General features: G+C 33.6%; 2 protein-coding genes across 10 annotated transcripts in view; one reads left to right on the top strand and one right to left on the bottom strand.

The window, feature by feature from the left end:
• FANCL (FA complementation group L) overlaps positions 1–13350 on the top strand; it is an 88549-nt gene extending 75199 nt beyond the window's left edge. For all 3 annotated transcript variants that reach the window (XM_072742108.1, XM_025992679.2, XM_072742109.1), the window contains 7 exons: positions 2730–2880; positions 9552–9635; positions 10111–10156; positions 10233–10314; positions 11153–11269; positions 12494–12565; positions 12814–13350. In XM_072742108.1, the coding sequence (XP_072598209.1) occupies positions 2730–2880; positions 9552–9635; positions 10111–10156; positions 10233–10314; positions 11153–11269; positions 12494–12565; positions 12814–12849 (588 nt within the window). In that variant the 3' untranslated portion in view covers positions 12850–13350. The remainder of the gene's footprint in view (positions 1–2729; positions 2881–9551; positions 9636–10110; positions 10157–10232; positions 10315–11152; positions 11270–12493; positions 12566–12813) is intronic.
• Positions 12886–26294, bottom strand: part of VRK2 (VRK serine/threonine kinase 2) — a 111730-nt gene continuing 98321 nt past the window's right edge. For 2 of the 7 annotated variants that reach the window (XM_072742103.1, XM_072742104.1), the window contains exons 14-15: positions 19886–19933; positions 12886–13226 (exon numbers count right to left, since the gene is read on the bottom strand). In XM_072742103.1, the coding sequence (XP_072598204.1) occupies positions 12921–13226; positions 19886–19933 (354 nt within the window). In that variant the 3' untranslated portion in view covers positions 12886–12920. Of the gene's footprint in view, positions 13227–15232; positions 15357–18196; positions 18326–19885; positions 19934–26294 lie in introns of those variants that run through there. The other 5 variants (XM_072742106.1, XR_011997935.1, XM_072742105.1 and 2 more) reach the window with 5 other exon arrangements.

Below are 26294 nucleotides of genomic sequence, written 5' to 3'. Positions count from 1 at the left end.
GGCTGAGCAGTTCTGGAGGTCTCTACGTGGCCTAAAGAAATATGAGAATGATCATAGGTAGAGAAGATGGTTACTGAAGCTTGGGGTGGTAAATATACTACCCATGGAAAGAAAGTATTTCAGTTTACTCTGTGTAAACATATCTATGGATACATAGGAAACAGTGTAATGGCAAACTATGAGAAAGAACTGTGATTTTAATAACATAAAACATAATTTGCTTGCTATCTGTAAATAACAGTAGCCTTAGTGAATAAAATGACAAAGGTCATAAATATTTTTATATCAGGTAGTTGACTTCAGTTTACTTAAATATTTATTGAGCGCTTTTGGAATTTGTGTTGCTGTCCTTAAGTGGTGGTATTACAAAGGAAAGCGTATCACTGAGAAGAACTGCACCTACATTGTTTGTTGTCAGCCAGGAAGTTACAGTATCAGGTTTGCAGAATACAAATATCAACCTCATTATAAATAATGGACTTCAGGGGCATATGACTAGAGGGGACAAAATCCAGTTCGAAGATTGTTTTGAGTGAGACAACTAATGTTCAGTTTTACGTTTGAGATAGGGTATTGGGTATTCTGTGGTGAGGTATGTGAAGTCAGTGATGGCATGTCTGGATGTAGAAATAAGATTGGGGGCGGTTATTGTAATAGTGCATAATACTAGAGTAAATAGAACTACCAAGAGCTATGCTAAAAATAAAAACAGGTCTTTAGTTATTGAATGTATTAGGTGTAAAAAGAAATCTGTAAGGATCACAGCTGTTTTCATGTTTGGATATCTAAAGAATTGTGGCACATTTAATGAAAGAGGAAATAGAGTACAGCCCATAGTGAAAACAAAACAAAACTTGAGAGTTTGGTTTCTGATTTCTGGATTTTGGCCTCCAACTTGTTGATAAGTATGGTATTCCAAAAGAGAACAAGTTCTTGTTCCTACTCTTAACTTTTCCCCCCGGTTTATTTAGGTTGCAGAGTGAAACCTGCTTTGTGAAACTGAGCCATGACTTCATCTAGGTGTAAACTCTGACTGAAGTGATGAGATGAAATGGGTTTTCCTTAAGCACATAGAAGTACAAAATATACCTTTAAGGAAATGAGTACTTTTTTCTTACATTACTCAAGGTGTACTGCATTCTCATATTACTGTTTTTTATCAATTATTTGGGTTAAATACATTTATAACGTTTTCAGTGATTTTTTAAAAAAATAAGTTTTGCTTATTTGAAACAATAATGTATTTAATTCTTCCTTTAACCTTTTCGTTTTGGATGCTTTTAATATAAAAATATTTAGTAAATAGTGATACCTTTTAACATTACTTTATAAGAAACTCTTGTCTTTGAAAATAATTATAAATTGATTTTTTAAATCAGTAATGGTAGGAGTGCCTGAGTGGCTCAGTCCTTTAAACTTCTGACTTTGGCTCAGGGAATGATTTCAGGGTCCTGGAATGCATGCTCGCTCGCTCTCTCTCTCTCTCTCTTTCTCCCCCTCTCTCAAATAAATATATAAAATCTTTAAAAAATCAGTAATGGCTTTAGGTCTTATTGTTAGTGAAAATGTATCTAATTCCCATAAAAGATTAATGTCTGAAATACTGAATTCAGTCATTGGCTAAAGATTTATTTAATATTAGAAGAAATCTTATTTGTAATTTGTTCGAATTATTAGAAATGTGTAAAATCTAGTCAAAAATGTTATATTACATATTTGAAAGTTGGGAAGAGAGTAAATCTTAAAAGTTTTTGTCACAAGGACAGAAAAATTTTTTGTAACTTTGTATGGTGACAGATAACTAGACTTACTGATTTTTTTCACAGTGTATACAAATAATTAAGTAGTATACCTGAGACTGATACAATGTATGACAATTTTACCTCTTTAAAAAAAAGAGTAGAACCTTATAATATCTACAGATTCTTTCTGGTAATGAAAAGTTTCTATTAAAATCCTATGCTTCTGTATTTATATCGGTCTTTGTCAGTACTGTCTATGGTGCCTGTGTGCATGAGAAGACATTTTTAGGGATGACGTGTAAAATTTCTTTACAGGCGCTAACAGATAAACATTTGCAATTGATTTTGATAAAGGGGAACACTAACCTTCAGCCCCAATTAAACATTTTTCCCCACTCACCAAAAGATGCATTATTCTCATTAATAGATCCATATTATAAAAAATGTACTGCATTATTATTTGAATTTAATCAAAAACTTTATGGGAAATATATGTAGAACCTTTTTATACTCTGCCTAAATAAGTCTGTAAAGTTAATAATTTTTAAAGTAATTTAATCGAATTAAAAATAATGCTGCACTTCATAACTGCATACTAGATAACTTGATAACTTTCATATAAAATTACATAGACACTATACTCAATATGTATATAGTATAGTCACTAATAAAGTACCTACATGTCATCTTGTATCAGTAATTCTATAAATAGAGTACAGAATGCATCATAATAAAAATAAATATGGTCTTTAAAAAACAATTCCTAGTAAGATGCACAGTTGTAATGACAATCAAAAGATTCTGTCAATGCTAATGGAGATGAAGAGACATGAAGTGGGGAGAGTTGACTCTTGTTTACTAGAATAGTTTCAGCTGAAATGAAACAGAGCTTAAAATTTCTAAATAGAATTGTGTTTTAAGTGAAAGATTATCTGCTGTTGATAAGAGTGTCCTGCAACTTATGCAGCTTTTATCTGTCTTTCACAGAGTTCCTTAATAAGCATTTACAGTCAGTTTTTGGCAGCCTTAGAATCACTGAAGGCATTCTGGGATGTTATGGATGAAATCGATGAGAAGACTTGGGTACTTGAGCCAGAAAAACCTACCCGGAGTGCAACAACACGCAGAATTGTACTAGGTAAGAAAAAGGATTAAGGAGGCTTTTCGCGTATGTGTGTTTGTACTTTGTATTACTTAGGAAAATGGATCTAAAGAGGACATTGGACTCATAGGTGAGACTTTTTTGCATGAAGTCAACGATTAAAACTTTTTGGGATGAACTGTGGTTTATTACTATGTATTTGAATGTAAATATTCATTTGTATATATGGAGGAGAAAAGGGCAAGTACTGAGGTATTTCATTATAAAAGGTGATGATCCAATGGAAGTATTATTCAGAGATACTGTTTAATTAGCTTCTAATTAGCACAGAAATAGTGAAACAAGTTTTTCAAAACTTGCATTATTACTTAGGAAAAAATTATAATAATGAAAGTCTTCATCCATGAAACTAGATAAGATTAATATGAACAGATCTGGGAATATTTTCTGACAAAATTGAGAGGATAAAAAAAGCTGAAGTGGCCATGCATGTCAGTGAAGAGTAAATAGAAAGCACAAAATAATAATTAGACATGTTTTAAGTATTTTCTTTACTATAAATACATATTAATGAATATGTGATATAACTATAAATATCCGTGCAATATTACCATATTATCTTTATTATAAAATTATTACTGTATTTTCATTATGAACAAGTAATATATGTTAGTTTTAGAATTCAAGCTCTCAATATTTTAGATATATTAAGCTGTATTTGAGTTCACAGTAAGTAGTGTAGTTTGATGATTATACCTGTTTATGTTTCCTTCGTGTTTTTCTTAGCCCAAATAAATTGTTAAAAGGTATATATTCCAAAGGATATTACAAAATTCTGTTGTGAATCATATCCACATTATAAATTTTTGTAGTTTTTCCCCCAGGCATAATAGATTATCTGGGAGAAAAGTAACATGTATTTATGAGAAAAGGAAAGTATTGTGCAGCAGTTCTACAATTAGTATTGTTACTCCGTCTAAGAAGTCTAATGGTATTTAATTTGGAATAACAAATTATGGTATATTTGTAAACAAATAGATATTAATGAAAATATTTTCATCAAAGAACTATAGTAATTAATTTCCTTCATGACTCCATTTAAATAATTATTTTGATCAGGTAATGATTAAATATACCTTTTATTATATTTCTCATTTTCAGCATAAACAACCTGGTTTTTATTCACTCTCTATATATACCTTTAAGCTCTTTTTATTTTCCCTTCAAGCATTGATTTGCCTTTTTAAGGCCAAGTTTTTAACAAATTAATTGAAGTATATTAAATGTACCCACTGTTAAGTAATTTCTGGGGCCTTTAGTACATGACATTGCTAAAGGCTAATATGGAATTTGTGCTCATGGTAAAGAATGTGTAAACAAATGAGATTATAAGTTAAATTGTATTTTTGTTTTTCCCATGAATGATTTGTAGTCATTTTTAAAATTTTACATGATTATCTTTTTGTCAGGTCTGTTGTAATTGAGCTCATGTTATTGCCAGCGTTAGCCAAAAGCTAATGCTATAGTATATGAAATTTATCAAACCATTTTTACTGTAAAAATAAAATCCAAGTAGACTTTATTTATATTAATATTAATGTATACCTTTAAAAATAGTAAAACTTCTGAAATTAATACAATATTCCTGCAGATAGAGTTCATAAAAAGAATCTGGTGCCAAGTAGAAATAGATTTTCTTAGATTCTATTAAACAGTTTAGTTGTTTTTGTTTATGTATTGAATGAATTTCTGATTTAATATGGATAGAATCCATTGTTAACTTACAATAGAAAGCTTCACATGGGACAAAAGAACTCAGTAAAGATTTTTTTCTATATTTTTTAAGTTTTAAAATTCCAGTATGAGTGAAATCACATGGTATTTGTGTTTCCCTGACTGACTTAGTTCACTTAGCATAATATTCCCTAGCTCTATCCACATAATTGCAAATGGCAAGATTTTATTGTATTTTATGCCTGGGTAATATTTCATTGTATATCTATATCACCTCTTCTTTATCCATTCATTAGTCGATGGACCCTTGGCTGTAGATAATTTGGCTTTTATAGACAATGCTGCTGTAGACATCAGGGTGCGTGTATCCATTTGAATTAGTATTTTTGTATTCTTTGGGAAAATACCTAATAGTGCAATTGCTGGATCGTGGGGTAGTTCTCATGTTTAACTTTTTAAGGAAGCTCATACTCTTTTCCTGAGTGGCAGTACCAGTTTGAATTCCAACCCATAGTGAGTGCAAGAGGGTTCCCCTTTCTCCACATTCTCACCAACACCTGTTTATGTTGTTTTTAGTCATTCCAACAGGTGTGAAGTGGTATCTGATTAGAGTTTTGATTTATATTTCCCTGATAAAGAGTGATTTTGAGCATCTTTTTGTGTCTGTTGGCCATCTGTAGATCTTTGGAGAAATGTCTATTCATGTCTTCTGCCCATTTTCCCATTGGATTATTTGTTTTTTGGGGGGTGTTGTTTTATACATTCTTTTATATTTTGGATACTAACACTTTATCAGATATGTCATTTGCAAATATCTTTTCCCATTCTGTAGGCTTCCTTTTAGTTTTGTTGTTTCCTTTTCTGTGCAGAAACTTTTTATTTTGATGAAGTTTCAATAGCTTATTTTTGCTTTTGTTTCCTTTGCCTCAGAAGACCTAGAAAGAAGTTGCTATGGCCAGTGTTACAAAGAGGTTACTGCCTGTGTTCTAGGATTTTTATGGTTTTAGGTCTCACACTCAGGTTGTCTTTCACCCATTTTGAATTTATTTTTGTGTTTGGTGTAAGAAAGTGGTTTAATTTATTCCTTTGCATGTTTCTGTCCCAGTTTTCCCATCACCATTTGTTGGAAGACTATTCTTTTCCCATTGGATATTCTTTCCTGCTTTGTCAAAGATTCAATGGTCATATAGTTGTAGGTTTATTTCTGGATTTTCTATTATGTTCCATTGACCTGTGTGTGTGTTTGTGTGCCAATACCATGATGTTTTGATCACTACAGCTTTATAATATAATTTGAAGTCTGGAATTGTGATGCCTCTAGCTTTGCTTGTCTTTTTCAAGATTGCTTTGGCTATTCAGGATCTTTTGTGGTTCCATACAAGATTTAGGATCATTTGTTCTAGTTCTGTGAAAAATGCTGTTGGTAGTTTGCTAGAGATTACATTAAATGTGTAGATTGCTTTGGGTAATATAGACATTTTGACAATATTTTTTCTTTTAATCTTCAATAGAATGTCTATTTGTGTCATCTTCAATTTCTTTGATAATTGTTTTATAGTTTTCAGAGTGCAGGTCTTTAACCTCTTTGGTTAGGTTTATTCCTAGGTATCTTGTTTTTGGTACAGTTGTGAGACTGATTCCTTAATTTCTCTTTCTGCTGATCCATTATTGGTGTATAGAAATACAACAGATTTATGAACGCTAATTTTGTATCCTGCAACTTTACTGAATTCACTTATCAATTCCAACAGTTTTTTTTTTATGGAGTCTTGTGGGTTTTGTATGTAGAATATATGTCATCTGCAGAGAGTGAAAGTTTGACTTCTTCCTTGCTGATTTGGATGCCTTTTATTTCTTTTTTGCCAAATGCTGTAGTTAGGACTTCCAATGTTATGTTAAATAACAGTAGTGAAAGTGGACATCCCTGTCTTATTCCTGATCATAGAGGAAAAGGTCTCAGTTTTTCCTCATTGGGGATGATATTTGTGGATTTTTCATAGATGGCCTTTATGTTGAGGTATGTTTTCTCTAACTCTACTTTGTTGAGAGTTTTTATCATGAATGATGAATATTGTATTTTCTCAAATGCCTTTCCTGCATCTATTGAAATGACTCTTATCCTTCTTTTACTATGGTATATATATCCCATGGATTGATTTGTGAATATTGAACCACCATTGCAGACCAGGAATAAATCCTTCTTGATTATGGTGAATGATTTTTTTGAATGTATTTTTGTATTCAACTTGCTAGTATTTTATTGAGAATTTTTTCATCCATGCTCTTCAGGGATATTGACCAAAATTTCTCTTTTTGACTGGAGTCTTTATCTGGTTTTGGTATCAGGAAATGCTGGCTTCATAGAATGAATCTGGAGGTTTTCCTTCCTTTTCCATTTTTTGGAATAGTTTAAGAACTATTCCAAATAGTTGAGAACTAGGTACTAACTCTTCTTTTAAAGTTTGGTAGAATTCACCTGTGAAGCCATCTAACTCTGGACTTCTGTTTGTTGGGAGTTTTTGGATTACTGATTCAATTTCTTTGCTCGTTATTAGTCTGTTCAAGTTTTCTGTTTCTTTTTAATTCAGTTTTGGTAATTTACGTTTCTAGGAATTTATCCATTTCCTCCAGGTTATCCCAGTTTGTTGGCATATAGTTTTTCATAATATTCTCTTATAATTGTATTTCAGTGGTTTTGGTTGTTATTTCTCCTCTTTCATTGTGATTTTATTTATTTGGACCCCTTCTCTCTTTTCTTTTGGTAAGTCTGGCTAGAGGTTTATTATTATTATTATTATTTTCTCAAAGAACCAGCACCTGGTTTCATCGATCTGTTTTTTTTTGGGGGGGGGGGGTGTTTTTTTTTAGTTTTATATCATTTATTTCTGCTTTAATCTTACTTCCTTCTACTGGCTTTAGGCTTTGTCATTATTTTTCTAGCTTCTTTAGGTGTAAGGTTAGGTTGTTTGAGATTTTTCTTGCTTCTGGAGGTATTTCTGTATTGCTGTTACATATTTCCCTCCTAGGGCCACTTTTGCTGAATCCCCAAGGTTTTGGACTGTTGTCTTTTCATTTTCAATTGTTCCCATGTATTTTGTAATTTCTTCTTTTATTTCCTGTTTGACCCCATTCATTGTTTAGTAGCATGTTGTTTAACCTCAATGTATTTGTGGTCTTCCCCAATTTTTTCTTGTGGGTTGACTAAGTTTCATAGCATTGTGGTCAGAAAAGGTGAATGGTATGATTTTAATCTTTTTGTATTTGTTGAGGCCTGTTTTTGTGACCTAATATGCGATCTATTCTGGAGAATATTCTATATGCACTTGAAAAGAATGGGTATTCTGCTGTTTTAGGGTAGAATGTTCTGAAAATACCTGTTTAGTGCATCTGGTCCAGTATGTCATTCAGAGCCATTGTTTTCTTGTTGATATGCTTAGATGATCTATTAATGTAAATGGGGTCCTAAAGTTCCCTATTACTGTTCTCTCTTAGCTCCTTTGTTTTTTAATAATTGTTCTATATATTTGGGTGCTTCTACTGGGTGCATAAATATTTACAATTGTTAGATGTTCTTGTTGGATTGTTTCCTTTATTATGATATAATGCCCTTCTTTATCATCTCTTGTTATAATCTTTGGTTTAAAGTCTAGTTTGTCCATAGTTAACAATAGAGCTACCCTATGGCCCAGCAGTTGCACTATTAGGTATTTATCCAAAGGATACAAACATTGTGATTTGATGGGGCACCTGCACCCCAGTGTTATAGGAGCAGTGTCCATAATAGCTAAAATATGCAAAGAACCCAGATGTCCATCAACATATCAATGGATGAAGAAGATGTGGAGTGGTGTGTGTGTGTGTCTGTCTGTGTGGGTTGTAATATTACTTAGCCATCAAAAAGGTGAAATCTTACCATTTGCAATGACATGGGTGGAAATAGAGGGTATTATTGCTAAGTGAAATAAGTTAGAGAAAATTACATTATTTCACCCAGATGTGGAATTTAAGGAACAAAACAGAGGAGCATAGAGGAATGGAGGGTAAATGTAACATGAAATCAAAGAAGGAGACAAACCATAAGAGATTCTTAACTATAGAAGACATATTGAGGGTTGCTGGAGGGGTGGTGGGTGGGGGAATGGGGTAACTGGGTGATAGGCATTAAGGAGGGCAAGTGGTGTAATGAGCCCTGGGAGTTATATGCAACTGATAAATACTAAACTCTACCCCTGAAATAATATACTATATGTTAATTGAATTAAAAAATAGTCTAGTTTGTCTGATATAAATATGGTTACTCCCATCTTTCTTTTGAAACCCATTTACATGATAAATGTTTCTCCACCCTCTCCCTTTCAATTTGCAGGTGTTTTTAAGTCTAAAATGAGTCTTTTGCAGGCAGCATATAGATGGGTCTTTTTTTTTTTTTTTTTCTTTTACCATTCTGACACCCTGTGTTTGGGTTGGAGCATTTAGTCTATTTATATTAAAAGTGATTATTGATAATGTTTTGATAAAGTTTCATAAAAAATCATAAACATGTTGTTTTTACCATTTATTGTGTTCGGTCTTATGTTTGACCACAGTTCTGCTTTTCAAGAAAGTCATAGAAGTCATTTAGATAATTATCTCTCAATCTTGCTATTTTTTTTTAACATTAAAGATCTTTATCACCCTATAGGTAATTTTTATTTAAACTGCAATAAAATTCTGACCAGAATTCTAGTATAAATTAATTGTAGTAACTCAGTGAATTGACTGTGTATTTTGAAACTCTGGATGGATCCCCAAATCTTTAGTCATAATCGTAATTTCAAAATTTATATTAGATTATAAAATACTAATATACTTATTTAAAAAACTATAAAACATTAGCTAATCTATCCGTTGGTACAGTAAGCATCCAGATAAGTGCTCCTTTACTTTTTGCCTGATGAACTATTTCTATAAACTTTAATATTCTTATATTTTAGAGAATAAGGCTTCAATAAATATAGAGGTTGACCCCAGGCATCCCACTATGCTTCCTGAGTGCTGCTTTCTTGGAGCTGACCATGGTATGAGCTCTCATATTTAAGTGTTTTTAACAGAGTCATAAAATTATCTTGTACTGTTAAAATACTCTAAAATATCACAATATATTGGTAATCATTTTAAATGAAAATGTCTCATCATTCTGAACTATGTACTTTTGTAGTTTTTAAAACATACATGATTTAGATTTTATAGTTCAGTAATTAGCAAGTTCTGTATTTAACAATATTGTATATTTCAAAGCTGCTAAGAGAATAGATCTTAAATGTTCTCATCAGAAATTTGTAACTACATGCAGTGATAGATGTTAACTAAACTGTGTAGTAAGTGTATCGTAATACATACATATGCCAAATCATTATGTTGTACACCTAAAACTAATAGTGTTGTATGTCAGTTATATCTCAGTTAAAAAAAAATTCTGTGCTAAATGTCACTTCACAAAGTGAGAGCAGCAGATGCTAAATTATTAAACTTTTTTTTTCCCCCCATCTGAAGTGGTAAAACCGCTGGGAATTAAACTGAGCAGAAACATACATTTGTGGTAGGTAACTTTGCAATACAATTATGTTTTCTATTAATTTGCAAATTTAGTAACAAAATTCTTTTCATGTTTTCAGGGATCCAGAAAATAGTCTGTTACAAAACTTGAAAGATGTTTTAGAAATAGATTTTCCAGCTCGTGCTAACCTGGAAAAATCTGTAAGTTTTATCAGTGCTTTGATATTCCAAACAGCATAGCATAATGAAAGTTAAATGTTCGTCTTTTAGACACCAGAGAAAAATGAGGCTGAAAGGGGGGGAATTGGAAGAATATTATAACAGACTTCTGAACTGCAAGCAACAGTAGCATCAAAGAACTTGTTAACCTTTGATAAGTGGTTTAAGTATACTTTTTTCATGGTCTTCATAGCAGTAAAGTGATTAATGACAGACATCTTTATTATTAAAAATAGGGGGAAAGGTCCAAAGTAGCTAATGAGATGTTTGGATATTCTGTTACTATCTACTTATGAATCATTGAAATAAAGTTTTAATTAGCTTGATGTATTTGTGAAAGGTGGCTGTACAGTTTTTAAAAATGAATAGACATTACTGTGTTGCAAAAATAATAAACTTAGAATTGATTTTTGATAAAGCTGCTGAAAGGTTGAAGACTCAAAGTGGTGGGGATATTTTTGTCTTATTCCTTTAGTTATAGAATTTTGAAGTTTAGTAATCACTAGCTAATGTCAGTTCTTCTCTTTGCATACTACTGTGCCATTATATTGACGTACAATATGGGAAAACTGAGCCCAAAATAGAATCTCTTTTTGAGGAGATCGGTGTGTGTTACTTGTTGGATGAAAAAGGAAGTATTCTTTTCACAAATAGCTTTTCTAAGGTGTTAAATAGTGATGTAACTATTTCTGTAATATAGTGATATAGCTACCTTTATAAAAACTTTATATAAAGTTAATATTTATACGTATTACTCATTTTTTCTTATTTTATCATGTGTGTTTTAAACACATATGCTTATATTTATTTTCTTTTGAAGGATTTTTCTATGGATTGTGGGATTTGTTATGCCTATCAGCTTGATGGTGCCATTCCTGATCAAGTGTGTGATAATTTACAGTGTGGACAGCCTTTCCATCAAATATGCTTATACGAGGTACGAATGAAAAAATAACCTTGGCAAGACTTTTTTGGCTACCATGACATAGGAATACAGGAGTCTAAAATCTATTTAGTGAATGGTGATCTCTATTGCCATTAGCTTCTTTACCAGTTCATTTCCAGATGCTCATGTGGTTTCATTTTTTTCATCCTGGTCACTAATAAGTGAAGAAATCCCAAACAGGGAAAAAAAATATCTAGAATATGTTCATGGACTGCTTATTGATGCTCACAAATCAAATTGATGTTATCTTGGTTTCTTCAAGTAAATATCTCCTGTAATAACCACAGTGCAAACTCTGTAGACTCATCCAAATGGGAGTAGTGGTGGCAATAAGATGAAAGGGAAGTAGCACTATCAAGTCTGTTACTTTTCAGAGTGCACAAGTATAGACTAAATGTAAGAATCTTACATTTGATATTGAGAAGAATGCATTAACCTTTTACTATTTATTTACTATATATGAATTCTGCTTTCATTCCTATGTAGTCACTTGATCTCTATGGCATTCATCTTAGTGCACAGTTGACATGATTAACCATATATGCATATATATGTAGAACATCTTGTAGTTGTATCGTGCTTTGTCTTCTTTAATATCACCTCCCGTTTTTGTGCTTAGAGATGGCAGTTGGTGTTATCTGCACTTTAACAATGGAGAATGTAGAGATGTCAATTTACTTATATTAAAATCATAAAGTACCAGGTCTAATTATAGAGATATTCTTAAGGGAACATATGCTTTCTTTTGTAATAATGAATGTTCATTTAATTTTTAAAAATGGACTACCTCATGCTTCTAATTAATGGATTGAGAATTAACCCAGTATTGGTGATTAAGACCTAAATATTCAAGAGCCTATGGTATCTTTTATAGAAGCAATGCTTAATTTGTAATAAATGATTTTAGGTGGGGTCTGTGAACCACATGGACTTGTGTGCATTATTTTTGTGACTGTTTTGGGAGTTGAGAAAGTGCATAAAGGGGCCCATAAACCAATGGCATTGACCTTGAAATCCATGCTGGTCTCCCCTTGTTATTCAGCATATTACCAGTCTGGTATTGGTTCAGGATATGTTCCCTTTACTTTTTGTAAAAGAAAATTAAGAAGGCAAATCTTTTAGAATATGTACTCAAAGGATGTGCTATTTGGAGTATCTGTGATTTGTAATCATGCTGACACTGCTCCCTTTATCTTCTCTTTTTAAAATCTTTAGTGGTTGAGAGGACTACTGACTAGTAGACAGAGTTTTAACATCATATTTGGTGAATGCCCATATTGCAGCAAGGTAAGAAAATCATTAATCACATTTCATATAATGTGCCTAGCTTTTAGTAACATGTTTTGGAAGATAAGCTGATATGCTATATCTATCTATCTATCTAAAACATTTTGTTACATCTTTTTTAAATCGCTCCTTTGACCAAAAAAAGTATTTTCTAAACTGTATCATGACACTATTTTCTAGTACAAAGCAGTCTTATTTTTAGAATGTCCACAAACTTACTTTGTTAAAATGTGTTCTCTTTTTACAAGCCAATTACCTTGAAAATGTCTGGGAGGAAATCCTGAAATAAGAATGTAACATTTCTGTGAAGAACTGGCAACTTTAAAAATTATCAAAAGGATTTTATTTGAGCTCTTCAGAGAAAATATAAAGCAAGACATACTAAAGTCAAAAGAAAAAGAATGATGAAGCCATAATAATACATGTCTGCCTTTGTCTCTTCACTAAGAGTAAAGTCTGTGACCTCCAAACCAGTTGTAGAAGTATATGTATACCAAGAGGAAGATCTTGAATTATTGAATATATCTGGACTGGTAAAATCTTGATAGGGTTCATAAAATGAATTTGGGAATTGTATACTGCTGGCTTGTTGTGGAGAACTTTTTATTTCATTCAGAATTTCTTGAGACTCATAATACTTCTGTCTTCTTCTTGTGCTTTCCTATAGAGAAGAAAAAAAATATATCAGTCACTATATATATGGTGTTAGGTTTGGGTTATCCTAGTACTTATTTTGTGTATTCTGTAAGAATACTAAATAAAACATGTTACACAAAAAGAACAAATTTTTGTAATTTTTTCCGAGAAGTTTTAGGTCCTGGATCCTATGTTTCATCACATTAACCAACCAGAATCTAGTTAAACTGATTGGTTCTTTCAAATCAGCAAACAGGCCATCCCATAAGTAATTTATCCTCTAAAAATATGAAATATGAAAACAATTTTCTTGGCAAGACAAAAAACTGGGCTTAATCTTACATGGGCAGGACAGTCATAATTAGAAAGCTTTTTGGTCATTAATAATTAATGATTCTAAAGGAGCCAAGGCAGCAGAACAAGATGGTGGGGGCAGTGCTACATGTCCGCAGAGCAGTATCAATCCGCAGCCGCCTGCCCAGGCTCCAGAGAATGACGTCTTCCAATAACAGAGCTTGAGAAGACAGCTGGTTAAAATCCTTATTTGTCCTGAAAGTTGATCCAAGAAAAGATGCTCATTCTAATCTCCTAGCCAAAAAGGAAACAAGCAGGCTCTACAAATTATAGTTTTACAGTGTTAAACTGAAATGCCTAGAAGCACACAACAAAATTTGTCAAGAGATGTTGCCAGAGATTCATGAAGATAAACATTAACTTTGTACTCTGGTAGGGACTTGGAACATACTGTATGGCAAGCAGGATCAAGTTGTCTACCTGTGGAGGTATGAAGGAGGATATCCTCATAATAAATCTCTGGATAAACATAAAAATCAGGTATTTGTGGAATTCCATAAGGCAAGAAGCAACATGCTTATTTCTTAGGAAGAATCAGCCACTATTCCATGGGTAGGACCTAATATACGTGAACTCAGATCTTAGCAACTCCAGCCAGAAACTGATTGCATAGGGCAATTACTATTTAGGCAAAATGTGGGTTTATTTTGTTTTGTTTTGCTAAACTAACCTACACATTGATTGAACACAGTCTCAGTCAAAATCCTAACAGGCTTTGGAAATGCACAGGGCCCAAAGTAGCTAAAACAACCTTGATAAAGAACAGAATTGAAAGAAACATTCCTCAATTTCAAAACTGACCACAAAGCTAGAGAAATCAAGACAGAATGGTTCTGGCATAAGAACCAGTATTCAGATCAGTGGAATAGAACTGAAAGTCCAGAAGTAAACTCTCACATATATGAGCAGTTGGTTTCCAACAAAAGGACCAAGGACAGGTAATTTTCGACAAAGGTGTGGAAGACACTGGACATCCTTGCAGAAAGATAAATTTAGACCCCTACCTCATTTTACACAAAAATTCTAGACCTAATAGCTAGAGTATAAAACTTTTAGGAAAAAACAAAATCTTTGTCTAATTGTAGGACCCAAAGAGTTCTCATATATCTGTAATTCAAAGGACATCATTTAAAATAAAAAGTCACAGGGTGGGAGAAAATTCTGCACATCAGTTATCTGATAAAGGACTTGTATCCAGAATATGTAAAGAAGACTTGAATAGTTCTCTAAAAGCATGTGAGAAGATGCCAGCATCATGGATTATAAGAGAAATGCAAATCAAAACCAGAATGAGGTATATCTTACCAATGGCCATTATCAAAAGAACAGAAAATAACATGGTGAAGATAGACTGGAACCCTTGTATACTCTTGGTAGGACTGTAAAATGGTGCAGTCATTATGGGAAACAGTACAGAAGTTCCACAAAACATTAAAAGTAGGGGATCCCTGGGTGGCTCAGTGGTTTAACGCCCGCCTTTGGCCCAGAGCGTGATCCTGGAGTCCCGGGATCGAGTCCCACGTCAGGCTCCTGGCATGGAGCCTGCTTCTTCCTCCTCCTGTGTCTCTGCCTCTCTTTCTCTCTCTATGTCTATCACGAATAAATAAATAAATAAATAAATAAATAAACAAATAAATAAATCTTTAAAAAAAAAAACAACATTAAAAGTAGAATTACCGTATGAGTCAGCTATCCTACTCCAGATATATATTCAGAATTCAAATAAGTTTCTTGCAGAGATGTTTATACACCCATCATAGCATTATTCCCAGGAGCCAAAAAGAAGAAACAACCCAAAGATCTATAGGTAGATGAATGGATAAAGAAAATGTGATATAAGCATATAATGAAATATTTTGCAGCCTTAAATCCTACCACATGCTACAATATGAATGAACCTTGAGGACATTATGCAGAGCAAAATAAGCCAGTCACAAAAGGACGTATATGATTCCACTAACACAAAATATTTAAAGAGGTCAAAATATCAAAGTAAAGGGGTAGTTGTCAAAGTGCAGGGGAACTGGTAGTTAGTGGGCCTAGAGTTTCAGTTTTGCAAAATGCAAAGTTCTGGAAATTGTTATACAACAGTATGAATTGTACTTGGCACTACTAAACCACACAATTGAGGTATATGCTTTCTACCACAATAAAAAATAAAATTTAAAAACAGTGATTCCCAAAGTTCATCATGACATCCGCATCTTTTACCCAACGTATATGCCATCTATTGGGTAAATAAAGAGGCTATTTAATAACCAGAGGAAACTACCTAGGAACAGACCAACCACTATAGACTGAACAGATACAATATATGTAAGTTCCAGGAATTTCTTAAGTGTTTTTTAACATCATTCCTGTTGGCCAGAGCTCCAAGAATCTGTTTCCTGCTTTCAAATTAGCTGGTTAAAAGTTCTGTTTCTGCTTCACATTGGTGACCTGACCTTCCTTGTACTATTTATCAAGTCAGGAGAGATTTAAAAACAAGGCAAAATATTTCAATCTCCATTTGATGTATTACCATCATTCCTCACAATAGCTACTTTCTCGACCTCTAAATGACCATTCTTCAAACTTGAGCTTTTTTACTCTCACAAAAGTCACCTTGAGGATAGAGTTTTAGAAGGTAAAAAGTAACTTCTACATAAGGTATATAAAACAAAATAGATGTCTTGAAGCACTTTAGTTAGCTCTTCTACTTCGAAGAAACTACTGAGAGTCAAATAACTGACTTTAAGCTACTCTTTACTGCCTGAGAGCTAAAAAGTCATCCTATCACCATTTTCCTACTAAAGTTTTGTTATCTTTGATGCACCTGGCTGGCCCAGGGTAGAGCATATGACACTTGATTTTGATCATGAGTTCAAGCCCTATGTGGTCCATGGAGCCTACTTAAAAAAAAAGTTTCAACTTTATTTGCTACAAGCAAAGTAAGTGATAATTACTCCCATAAAGCACTGTTCTTCCACAAAGACAAAGAAAATATGCCATCAAATTGTATATTTTTAAAGGCTGAGACCACCGGGAAGCTAACTTAAGTAGCATTTACATATACATGTGGAAGTAGATGATAACCCACCTAGATAAGAACAGAAGTCAAGCTACTAGAATTTCAAGATGGAATTGTCTACTATATAACCTGTGTGCCCAGGCTCTCTTTAAGCAACAACTGATACCAAATAGGAAGGCGCTCATGTAAGGATTTAACCACCAGTTGTCTTCAGTTTACTGAGTGATCTGCTTGGGAAAGATAGTCTGTGGCATGGGTTGTAAAAATGTTGTGAGCTGCCTGTTTTGTGAATAAAGATTGGAACACAGCCACACTCATTTGTTTATGTATTGTCTATGGCTGCTTTTATACTGCAATGGTGGAGTTGAATTATTCTGACAAAGAGTAGGCTGTAAACCTAAAATATTTACTGTCTGGCTCTTTAAGAAAAAGTCTGATCTATGGCATAGTTTTCCAAACATTAGAAAAAGCATACAAATCATTTTGGGATCTTGTTAAAATGCAGATCTCATTCAGAAGGTCTGACATGAGACCTTAGATTCTGTGTTTCTAAGACGCTCCAGGTAATGCCAATGCAGCTGGTTGGCACAGCGTACCTTCAGAAGCAGGGGCTTAAGGTATGCAGTAATCTATTCTGCTAGTTTAGTGTTTCCCAACCTGGGACAATTTTGCCCCACAGGACATTTAGCAATTTCTAGAGAGATTTTGGGTTACTATGACTGGGAGAAGGTACTACTGGCATCTATTGGATAAAGACCAGAGATATCCTATAGTGTACAGGACAGACCCTTAACCCAGCTCAGTATGCCCAGAGTGATGCTGTGGAGAAACCTTGAATTCTGAGCAAGTTACTAGCCTTGAATGCATATCAGAGTCAATTAAAAACCTATTAAAAATATCAATATCTCCTTTAGTTCTGGCCATGAAAAATGGGCATCAGACCTTCTCTCCTGCTGTTAAAGCCCATGAAATGAACACAATAGAGTTGGACAAATGAAGCAACCTATCAGGCATAGAAAACAAACAAGGCTGTCATTCTTGAAAAAAGGAAAACCACCTAGATCTTAGGCTACAATTTCAGATGACCCTTACCTTAGATCAGCCTCCAAAAAGCCCAAACAAATCAGGACCTGACTAATAAGTTGAATCACCAATAAACTACCTCCCAGGATAAAAGTCAGCACTCTTTAAAGGAATACAATAAAATGTGGAATTTCAAGAACTGACTTGTATTCATAATATTCAGCATATAATAAAACCTTACTATACATGAGGAACAGGAAAATGTAAAAAGGAGAAATAGATGTGACCCAGATGGTAAAATTTCAAACAAGGACATAAAACCTCTACATAAGTATGTTCAAGGACTTAAATGAAAAGTTAAATATAATTAGTGAACAGATTGAGAGACTCATCAGAGAAATGGGCAACATAAAATACTGCTTGAATGGAAAAAGACATGAAATTTAAAAATCCACTGGTTAGGTTTAATAGCTAGAGGTCAGGCAAAGGATTAAACTGAAGCATAAGATAAAAGACTAATTTGGAAAATGAACAAAAAAGCCTCAGGAAAGTCCTGTTGAGAAAAGGTAAAGAATTCTAAGTTACATGTACCTGGGTCTCTGAAGAAGAATCAATCAGGATTAAGGCATGAAACAAATCATAGGTCAAACTTTTCCAATTTGATGACAGTTATCAACCCACAGATTAAAAAAAAGGTCAATGAATCCAAAGCAGAATAAACATAAAGACAATCATATCTAGAAAACCAAAGATAAAAAAAGCAAATATTAAAAGCAGCCAGAAGACACACACACACACACACACACACACACACAGGTCAGTAAGAATAACTAACTTATTAGGAAAAAAACATACAGAAGACAGGAAACAGCATCTTTTAAGTTCAGAATGAAAAATTCCATGTTCAGTGAACCCTTCATGGTGAAGTTGAGGGGCATCTAGTTCCAGACAAGACAGTAAGTATATTCTACTCTATTCCTTCTGCTTAATTACTACTAAAGTTTTTTTGGACAAAGAGCAACTAAGAGAACTTTCTGAAAGGTACAGAATAGAAGGGAGACTGGATAAGGACCTTAGGACACAAGGAAGGACCCAGCCAGAAGTCTCACCCCCAACCACCTTCTTTTGATGCCTATTTATCCCAGCCTGGTCTATAATGTAGTCTACATTTGAAACAACAAAATACACAGACAAAATAAGGTCCAAGAAAAAGCCTGCTGTCTTTAAACAATGGATCAGCAGGAGGGCAAGTACACAGTTCAGAGCACTTTTGACTATACTGTATTCTAGATGAACATCATGAAAGAAGCTATATATACCCTTTCTACTTCCCACTAGGTGATGTGGAAACTGTGGGGTGGAGTCATGTCAAGTATTGCCACCTTGTGCTAACCAGGAAGCATACCTTCCCCTCCCCACCAAGGACTGAGACTCAAGTGGAGCCCTGTCAGCAAGACCATCCCCACATTAACAAAGCTGTACCCTATCCCACTGGGGTTATTCATGAGTCAGAACCCTGTCAACCATTTCCAGCCTATATATATTTTTTTTTTTTCCAGCCTATATTACTGCAGTGGTACTTCCCCCTCCTTACCAGATACTATGGAGACCAAAGGGCAGAGCCTTTTAGACTGTTCTCCTCTGCACTAACATAGGCAGAAGCAGTACCTCTTCCTCCCCAACAGGCACTGTGGAAATCGTGCAGTAGAGCCCTAAGGGCCATTCCCACCTGCATTAAGCAAACATCAGCAAAAAGCAGCAACTCTATTTCTCATTGGCCTCCAACACTGGAGAGGAGCCCTACTGATCCATCATGTCATGCATTAAGAAAAGGCAGTACCCCTACATCATTCTAAGTAGAAAAGCCTGTTCTAGGTAATTAACAGACTACAAGAGAACTAGCTAAGCTATACAAAAAAATTATGACACCAGACACCAATGGGATGTAACTGATATTGATAGAGCGCTCCGCCTCAAAACAGCAGAATGCATGCTCTTTTCAGTTGGCATTGGAACATTCACCAAGACAGACCATACCCTAGGTCATAAAATAAGCCTTAACAAATTTAAAATAAAATTATACAAAGTATATTCTCAGACAATAATATACATTAGACATCAGTAACAAAATGGGAAAAATCTTCAAATACTTATAAATTAACATACTCTTAATAGCTAAAGCATCAAAAGAGATCTCATGAAAGAGTATAAAATTTAACAAAAATACAATACAGAAGGATTTATGGGATATAGTTAAATCAGGGCTTAACAAGACATTTATAGCATTTAATACTTACATAGAAAAAATGAAAGGGCTCAAAACAATAGTCTAACTTCCACCTAAACTAGAAAAAGAAAAGGAAAATAAACCAAGAATCAAGCTGAAAGAATAGGAAAGTTTCCACAAACACTTGAAAATTAAAACATTCTTCAAAAATAAAAAATAAAAAAAATAAAACATTCTTCAGAATGGGTTAGAGACCCCAGATAAACTTAAAAACATATTGAAGTAAATTAAAATATATCAAAGGATATAAGGTTTGGCTAACAGTGCTAGATGTGAAATCTATATATTAAATATTAAATCTATATATTAAATAACTAGAAAAAAGTCTCAATTCAACAATTAGAAACATAAGTTTCTATCTCAAGAAACTAGAAAAGAAAATACATAGCAAAAAGAATAGAAATCAGGGAGATTGACAATAGAAAAAGAAAAAAAAAACCTCATCCTTTGAAAAAACCAATAAAATTGATAAACTCTCAAGATCTAGAAATATTTCTACAGACCCCATAGCCATTTACAGGATTAAATAAGGGAGTACTATGAACATTTCTACACATAAAAATATGACTGCTTAGATACAATGGTGGGCCGATTCTTAGAAAACCACAAATAATCAAAGCTAATTCAAGATGAAATAGACTACAGGATGGTAAACTGTGGTCCACAGTCCAAATTCAGCCCACCACCTGTTTTTGTAGAGCTACCAAATAAGAATGAGATTTTGTGACATTTGAGAAATCATATGATCATACTAATTGATACAGAAAAAGCACCTGATAAAATTCAATACTCATTCATAACTTTTAATATCCTAGAAAAGCAGGTGAACTTCATCAACTTGAAAAAGAACATGTACCAAAAATCTACAGCTAACATCATACTAAAAGGTGGAAGGTAAAAAATTGAAAACAACTCACATATCCTTCAACACTACATCCATACTTTAGAATACTACTTACCAAATTAAAAGGAATGAACTAAACTACTGATAGATAACATGCAACACTCGGACCTTGAGGGCATTATGGAGAATGAAATAAAGCCCACCTCAGCTTAGGTCATGATCTCAGAGTCCTGAAATCAAGCCCTGCATTAGGTGCTCCACTCACTGGGGAATCTGCTGGTCTCCCTCTCTCTCTGCCCTTCTCCCGCCTCCCGTTCATGCTCTCTCTTCCTTCCCTCTAAAATAAATACATAAATCTTAAAAAACAACAAAAAAATTCCTTTAATATTTATTGTAGTATAGGTTTCCTAGAAACTAATTGTATCGCTTATCTGTCTGAAAATATCTTTATTTCACCTTTTTTTTTTGGTGTGGGGAGAGCTGGGACTGTATTTTACTTCTGAATATATTAACATTTTATTTTAAAGTAATTGCAACACTCAGAAATTGAAAAAATAGCAAACTCCTGTGTACCCTTCACCCAGATTCCCCAGTGACATCATCTTAATAACCACATTATAATTTTCAAAACCAAGAACCAGTTGTAAACTCAAATCTATGGAAGGTCTGAAGAATTCCAACAACAGTAAATATGGGGATATTTAAGGCTTTTTTTTTTTCTTCCTCATTAATTTCTTTGAAATGAGATTTTTATTTTTTAATTTTTAAAAAATATTTTATTTATTTGACAGAGACCAAGTAAGTGAGCACAAGCAGGGAGAGCAGCAGAGGGAGAGGGAGAAGCAACTTAACCAACTAGATGCTACCCAGACACCCCTAAAACTGATATTTTAAAGCACAGTAACTGTATTATGGAATTAATTATATATGTAAAAACAAAATGTATGACATCAATAGCACAAAGGATGGGGGATAAATGGAAATGTGTTTTCATAAGGTTCTTACATTATATGTGAATGGTTGGTATATCAGTCAAGGTAGACTATGGTATGATAAGTTAAAGATGTATATTGCAGTTTCTAGAGCTATGCTACTATAGTAGCCATTGACCACATATGACTTGAACACTTGGGAGTGTTCTGAACACTTGGCTAGTCTGAATTAAGGTGTGCTGTTAGTGTAAAACACACCAGATCTTGAAGACTTAATATGAAGAAAATAATGTAAAATGTCTCAATTTTTATTTCAATTCTAATATTTTGGATATTGGTTCAATCAGACTATATTATTAAAGAAAACTTTACCTGTTTCTTTAAAATTACATATGTAGCTTTCACTTTATTTCTCTTAGAGTGTTTTGAGAGCAAGGGTTTGCAAACTTTTTCTTTAAAGGACAGACGGCAAATATATTCAGATTTTTAGGGCATGTAGTCTGTGTTACAATTACTCAGCTCTACCACTATAACATGAAAGTAACCACCGACAACATGTAAGAGAATATGTGAGTAAGTATGACTGACTGTGTTGTAATACAACTACAAAAATAGGTGGCTTGCTGAATTTGGCCCATAGGCCATAACTTGCTGAACTAAAGTACCCACTACAACAAAAACAAAAAACCAAGAAACTAAAAAAGAACCCAAAGCAGTATAGTTTAAAAATTGAAGAAATGAAAGACAAATTCTTCATTACTCTAAAAAGAAGCAGGAGGGAGGTAAAAAGTGACAAAGAATGAAGAGGGCAAAAAGAAATCAAACAGTGATTGTACATTTAACTACAATGATTACATTAAATGGAAACAGATTAAAAGTTTTGTAAGGTTGTACAAAAAAGCAAGACAAACTCTGTTATTTACAAAAGCACTCACAGACACAAAGACATAGAAAATACAAAATAGAGATGCCTGGGTGGCTCAGCAGTTGAGCCGCTGCCTTCATTTAGCTCAGGGCATGATCCCGGGGTCCAGGGATGGAGTCCCACATCACACTCCCTGTGGGGAGCCTGCTCCTCCCTCTGCCTGTGTCTCTGCCTTTCTCTATCTCTCTCTCTCTCTGTCTCATACATAAATAAAATCTTTTTAAAAAATAAAAACCAAAACATTAGTATAAAAGGATGGAAAAGGATATATCATGTAAACTAATCATAGGAAGGCTGGAATTGTTAAAATCAAATCAGATAAAGTAGAATTCAAGACCAAGAATACTGACAGAAGAAAGATGTTTCATGGTGATAAACAGATATTTCACCAGGAAGATGTAACAGTTCTAAATTTGTATGTACCTATTAACAGAGCCATCAAAATCCATGAAGCAAAAACTTACAGAACTAAAGGAAAAATAGAAAAACGTGCAATTACAGTTGAAGACTTAACGTTTCTTTGTCATTACGTGACTCAACAGAAGGACAAAATAAAGTAAAACAGCAAGGATATAGAAGGTTTGAGTAAGACAAAAAATCAACCTAATAACATTTTAAAATAGTAAATGGCAAACTTCAGAGTATTCATTTGTTAGAAGTACACAAGGAACATTCACCACACTAGATGGTCAACTTGGCCATAACACAAGTTTAAAGGATATTAAGAATACAGGATATGTGTCTGATAATAACTGTTAAATTAGAAGTCAGAAACAAAAAGGTACAAAGACAATCTCAAAAATATTTAGGAATTAAAAAGCACACTTCTAAATAATCCACAGGATCAAAGAAGTCAAGGGAAATTAGAAAATATATTTAACTGAACAACAGTGAAACACAACATATCAAAATTTGTGGACTACATCTAAAGCACTGCTTAAAAAATTTGTATAGTTTTATTTTTTAAAAAAGATTTATTTGAGAGCAAGCGAACATGTGTGCACGCATGCAAGATTGGGGAGGGGCAGAAAGACTCCCCGACTCCTTGCTGAGCACAGAGCCTGACCTGGGGCATGATCCCAGTAGGCCAAGATCACTACCTGAGCCAAAACCAAGAGTCAGGTGCTTAACCAACTCTGCCACCCAGGTGTTCCACTATGTATTTTAGGGGGAAAAAAAGGTTTAAAATTAATTTTAGCTATTACCTTATAAAGCTTGAAAGAAAAGAGTACCCAAAATAAGTATAAGGAAGGAAATGATAAAGAATGGAAATTTGTGAAATAGAAAAAAAAAATCAACAGTAGATAAATCAACAAATCTAAAAATCAGTTCTTTGAAAAGATCAATAAAAACAACAGGCATCTAGCATCTAGCTAGACTACCAACAAAAAAAAAAAGGAAAAAGAAACTGAAAGGTTACCATTATCAAGAATAAGTGTGACATCAAAATGGATACTGAAAATGCTAAAAGGAGAATAATATGAACTACATAGTACTGAAAAATGTAATTTAGATGAGATCACAAATTCCTTGAATGACACATATTACCAAAATTGACACAAGAAGAAAAAGAAAAATCTAATGATTTCATTATAGATGTTAGATTCATTTAATTCATAATTAAAAATTTTCCTACGATAAAACTCTGGACCCAGATGATTTTCTTGCTAAATTCTATTAAATATTTATGAAAGACAAATCTTAGTAAAAAACTTCCTGAAAATAAACACTTCCAACTGATATAATGACCTAAAAACAAAACCACACAAGGATATGAGGAAAGAAATTATAGATCAGTATCTCTCATCAATGTAGATATAAAAAACCCCTTAATGGAATAATAGCGAATTGAATTCAGTATGACAACACATGACTAAATGGGGTTTATCCTAGAGACAAAAGGTTGATTTAACATTCAAAAATCAATGTAATTCATTCTTCTAGTAAAGGAGAAAAATCATATGATCAGCAGATCCCCCCCAAAACACTTAATATACATTCATGACCTAAATTTTATTTTCTTTCAACAAACTACAATGAAATTTCCTCAGCCAATAAAGAGTATTTAGGAAAAACCTACAGCTAACATCATGTTTAATGGTTAAGGAATGAATATTTTCCAGCAAAGAACAGGAACAAAGCAAGGGTGCCCACTCTGGATATAGTATTAGAGGTCACTGCAGGTGTAATAAAGCATGAAAAAAGATATGAAGGCATACGTGTTGGAAAGGAGGAAATAAAACTCCACTCATAAACATGATCATGTAGAAAGATCCTAAGAATCTACCAAAAAAACTACTAGAATTAAAAAGTGTATTTAGAAAGATCCCAAGATACAAGGTCAATATGCAAAAATGGTATTTACAATAGAATTTAAAATATTTAGACATAATTTTAATGGAAAATGTATAGGATATCTACACTAAAAACTATAAAACACCGCTGAGACAAGTAAAAGATCTACATAAATGGAGAGAAGTATCAGTTTCATACATCAGAAGACTCAAATGTGTTACTGGGATCTTCAGTTCCTCTAAACTGATCTTTAGATTTAGCAGAATCGCAATCAAAATTCCATTTGCTTTTTAGTAGAAATTGACAAACTGGTTATTAAATTTTATGGAAAGGAACAGAACCTAAAATGGTAAAGCATTCTTGAAGAAAATGCTTGAAGGACTTCTGCCTATTTCAGAACTTGTAAAGTTGCAGTAATTGATGAAGTGTGGTTTTGGTGTAAGGACAAACAGAAGAAAGTCCAGAAACAGACCATGATTTACACTATTAGTTGACTTGAAAAAGACTCCAACAAAACTTAATTAGGAAAAGGAAACTATTTTTAACAAATGGTGCTGAGACAAATGGCTCTTTCATGTACAAATAACCTCAACCCCTTATACCATACACAAGAATGATCTGAGATGGCTCAGAAACTTGAAATGAAAGCTAAAACTATAAACGTTTTTAAATTGCATAGCAAACTGTGACCCTGAGACAGGCAAAGTTTTCTCAGGTTTCTTTACAGAAAAAAAAAATGATAAACTGAACCTCAAATAAAAATAACAGTTTTTGCTCATTGAAGATACTAATAAATAAATGGTCAGGCTGCACACTAGACTATATTCACAATACAGATGTACATAGAATTCCTACAACTGAGTGGTAAAGAGACAATCATCCACATAAAATGGATCAAGACATTTCACAAAAGAAGATAATGGGCAGTCAGCACATGAAAAGGTGCCCAAATTATTATCAGGCATGTGATAATTGAAATCAACAGAGATAACGTATGTTGGAATGGCTAAAATTAAAAAGACCAAAACCAAATGTTGGGGAGGATCTAGGATCACTGGTAGGAGTACAGAATGGAAGTATTTGTCAGCTTTTTACAAAGCTGAACACACATCTGCCCTGTGAGCTAGCAGTTCCACTTCTTAGGACAAACAAAACGTAGCCATAGAAGGACTTGTGTCACAATGTTCATAGCAACTACTATTATTCATGGTGGCTAGAGCCAGGGGCAGCCCAGGTGTTGTTTTTTTTGTTGTTGTTGTTGTTGTTTTGTTTTTTTAAAAAGATTTTATTTATTCATGAGAGAGAGAGAGAGAGAGAGAGAGAGAGAGAGAGAGAAAGGCAGAGAGACACAGGCGGAGGGAGAAGCAGGCTCCATGCAGGGAGCCTGATGTGGGACTTGATCCAGGGACTCCAGGATCGTGCC

This window comes from Vulpes vulpes, chromosome 16 (genome assembly GCF_048418805.1).
Source record: "Vulpes vulpes isolate BD-2025 chromosome 16, VulVul3, whole genome shotgun sequence".
Taxonomy (NCBI): domain Eukaryota; kingdom Metazoa; phylum Chordata; class Mammalia; order Carnivora; family Canidae; genus Vulpes; species Vulpes vulpes.
The sequence above is the reverse complement of the archived record's forward strand: the minus strand, read 5'-3'. Positions and strand labels throughout refer to the sequence as shown.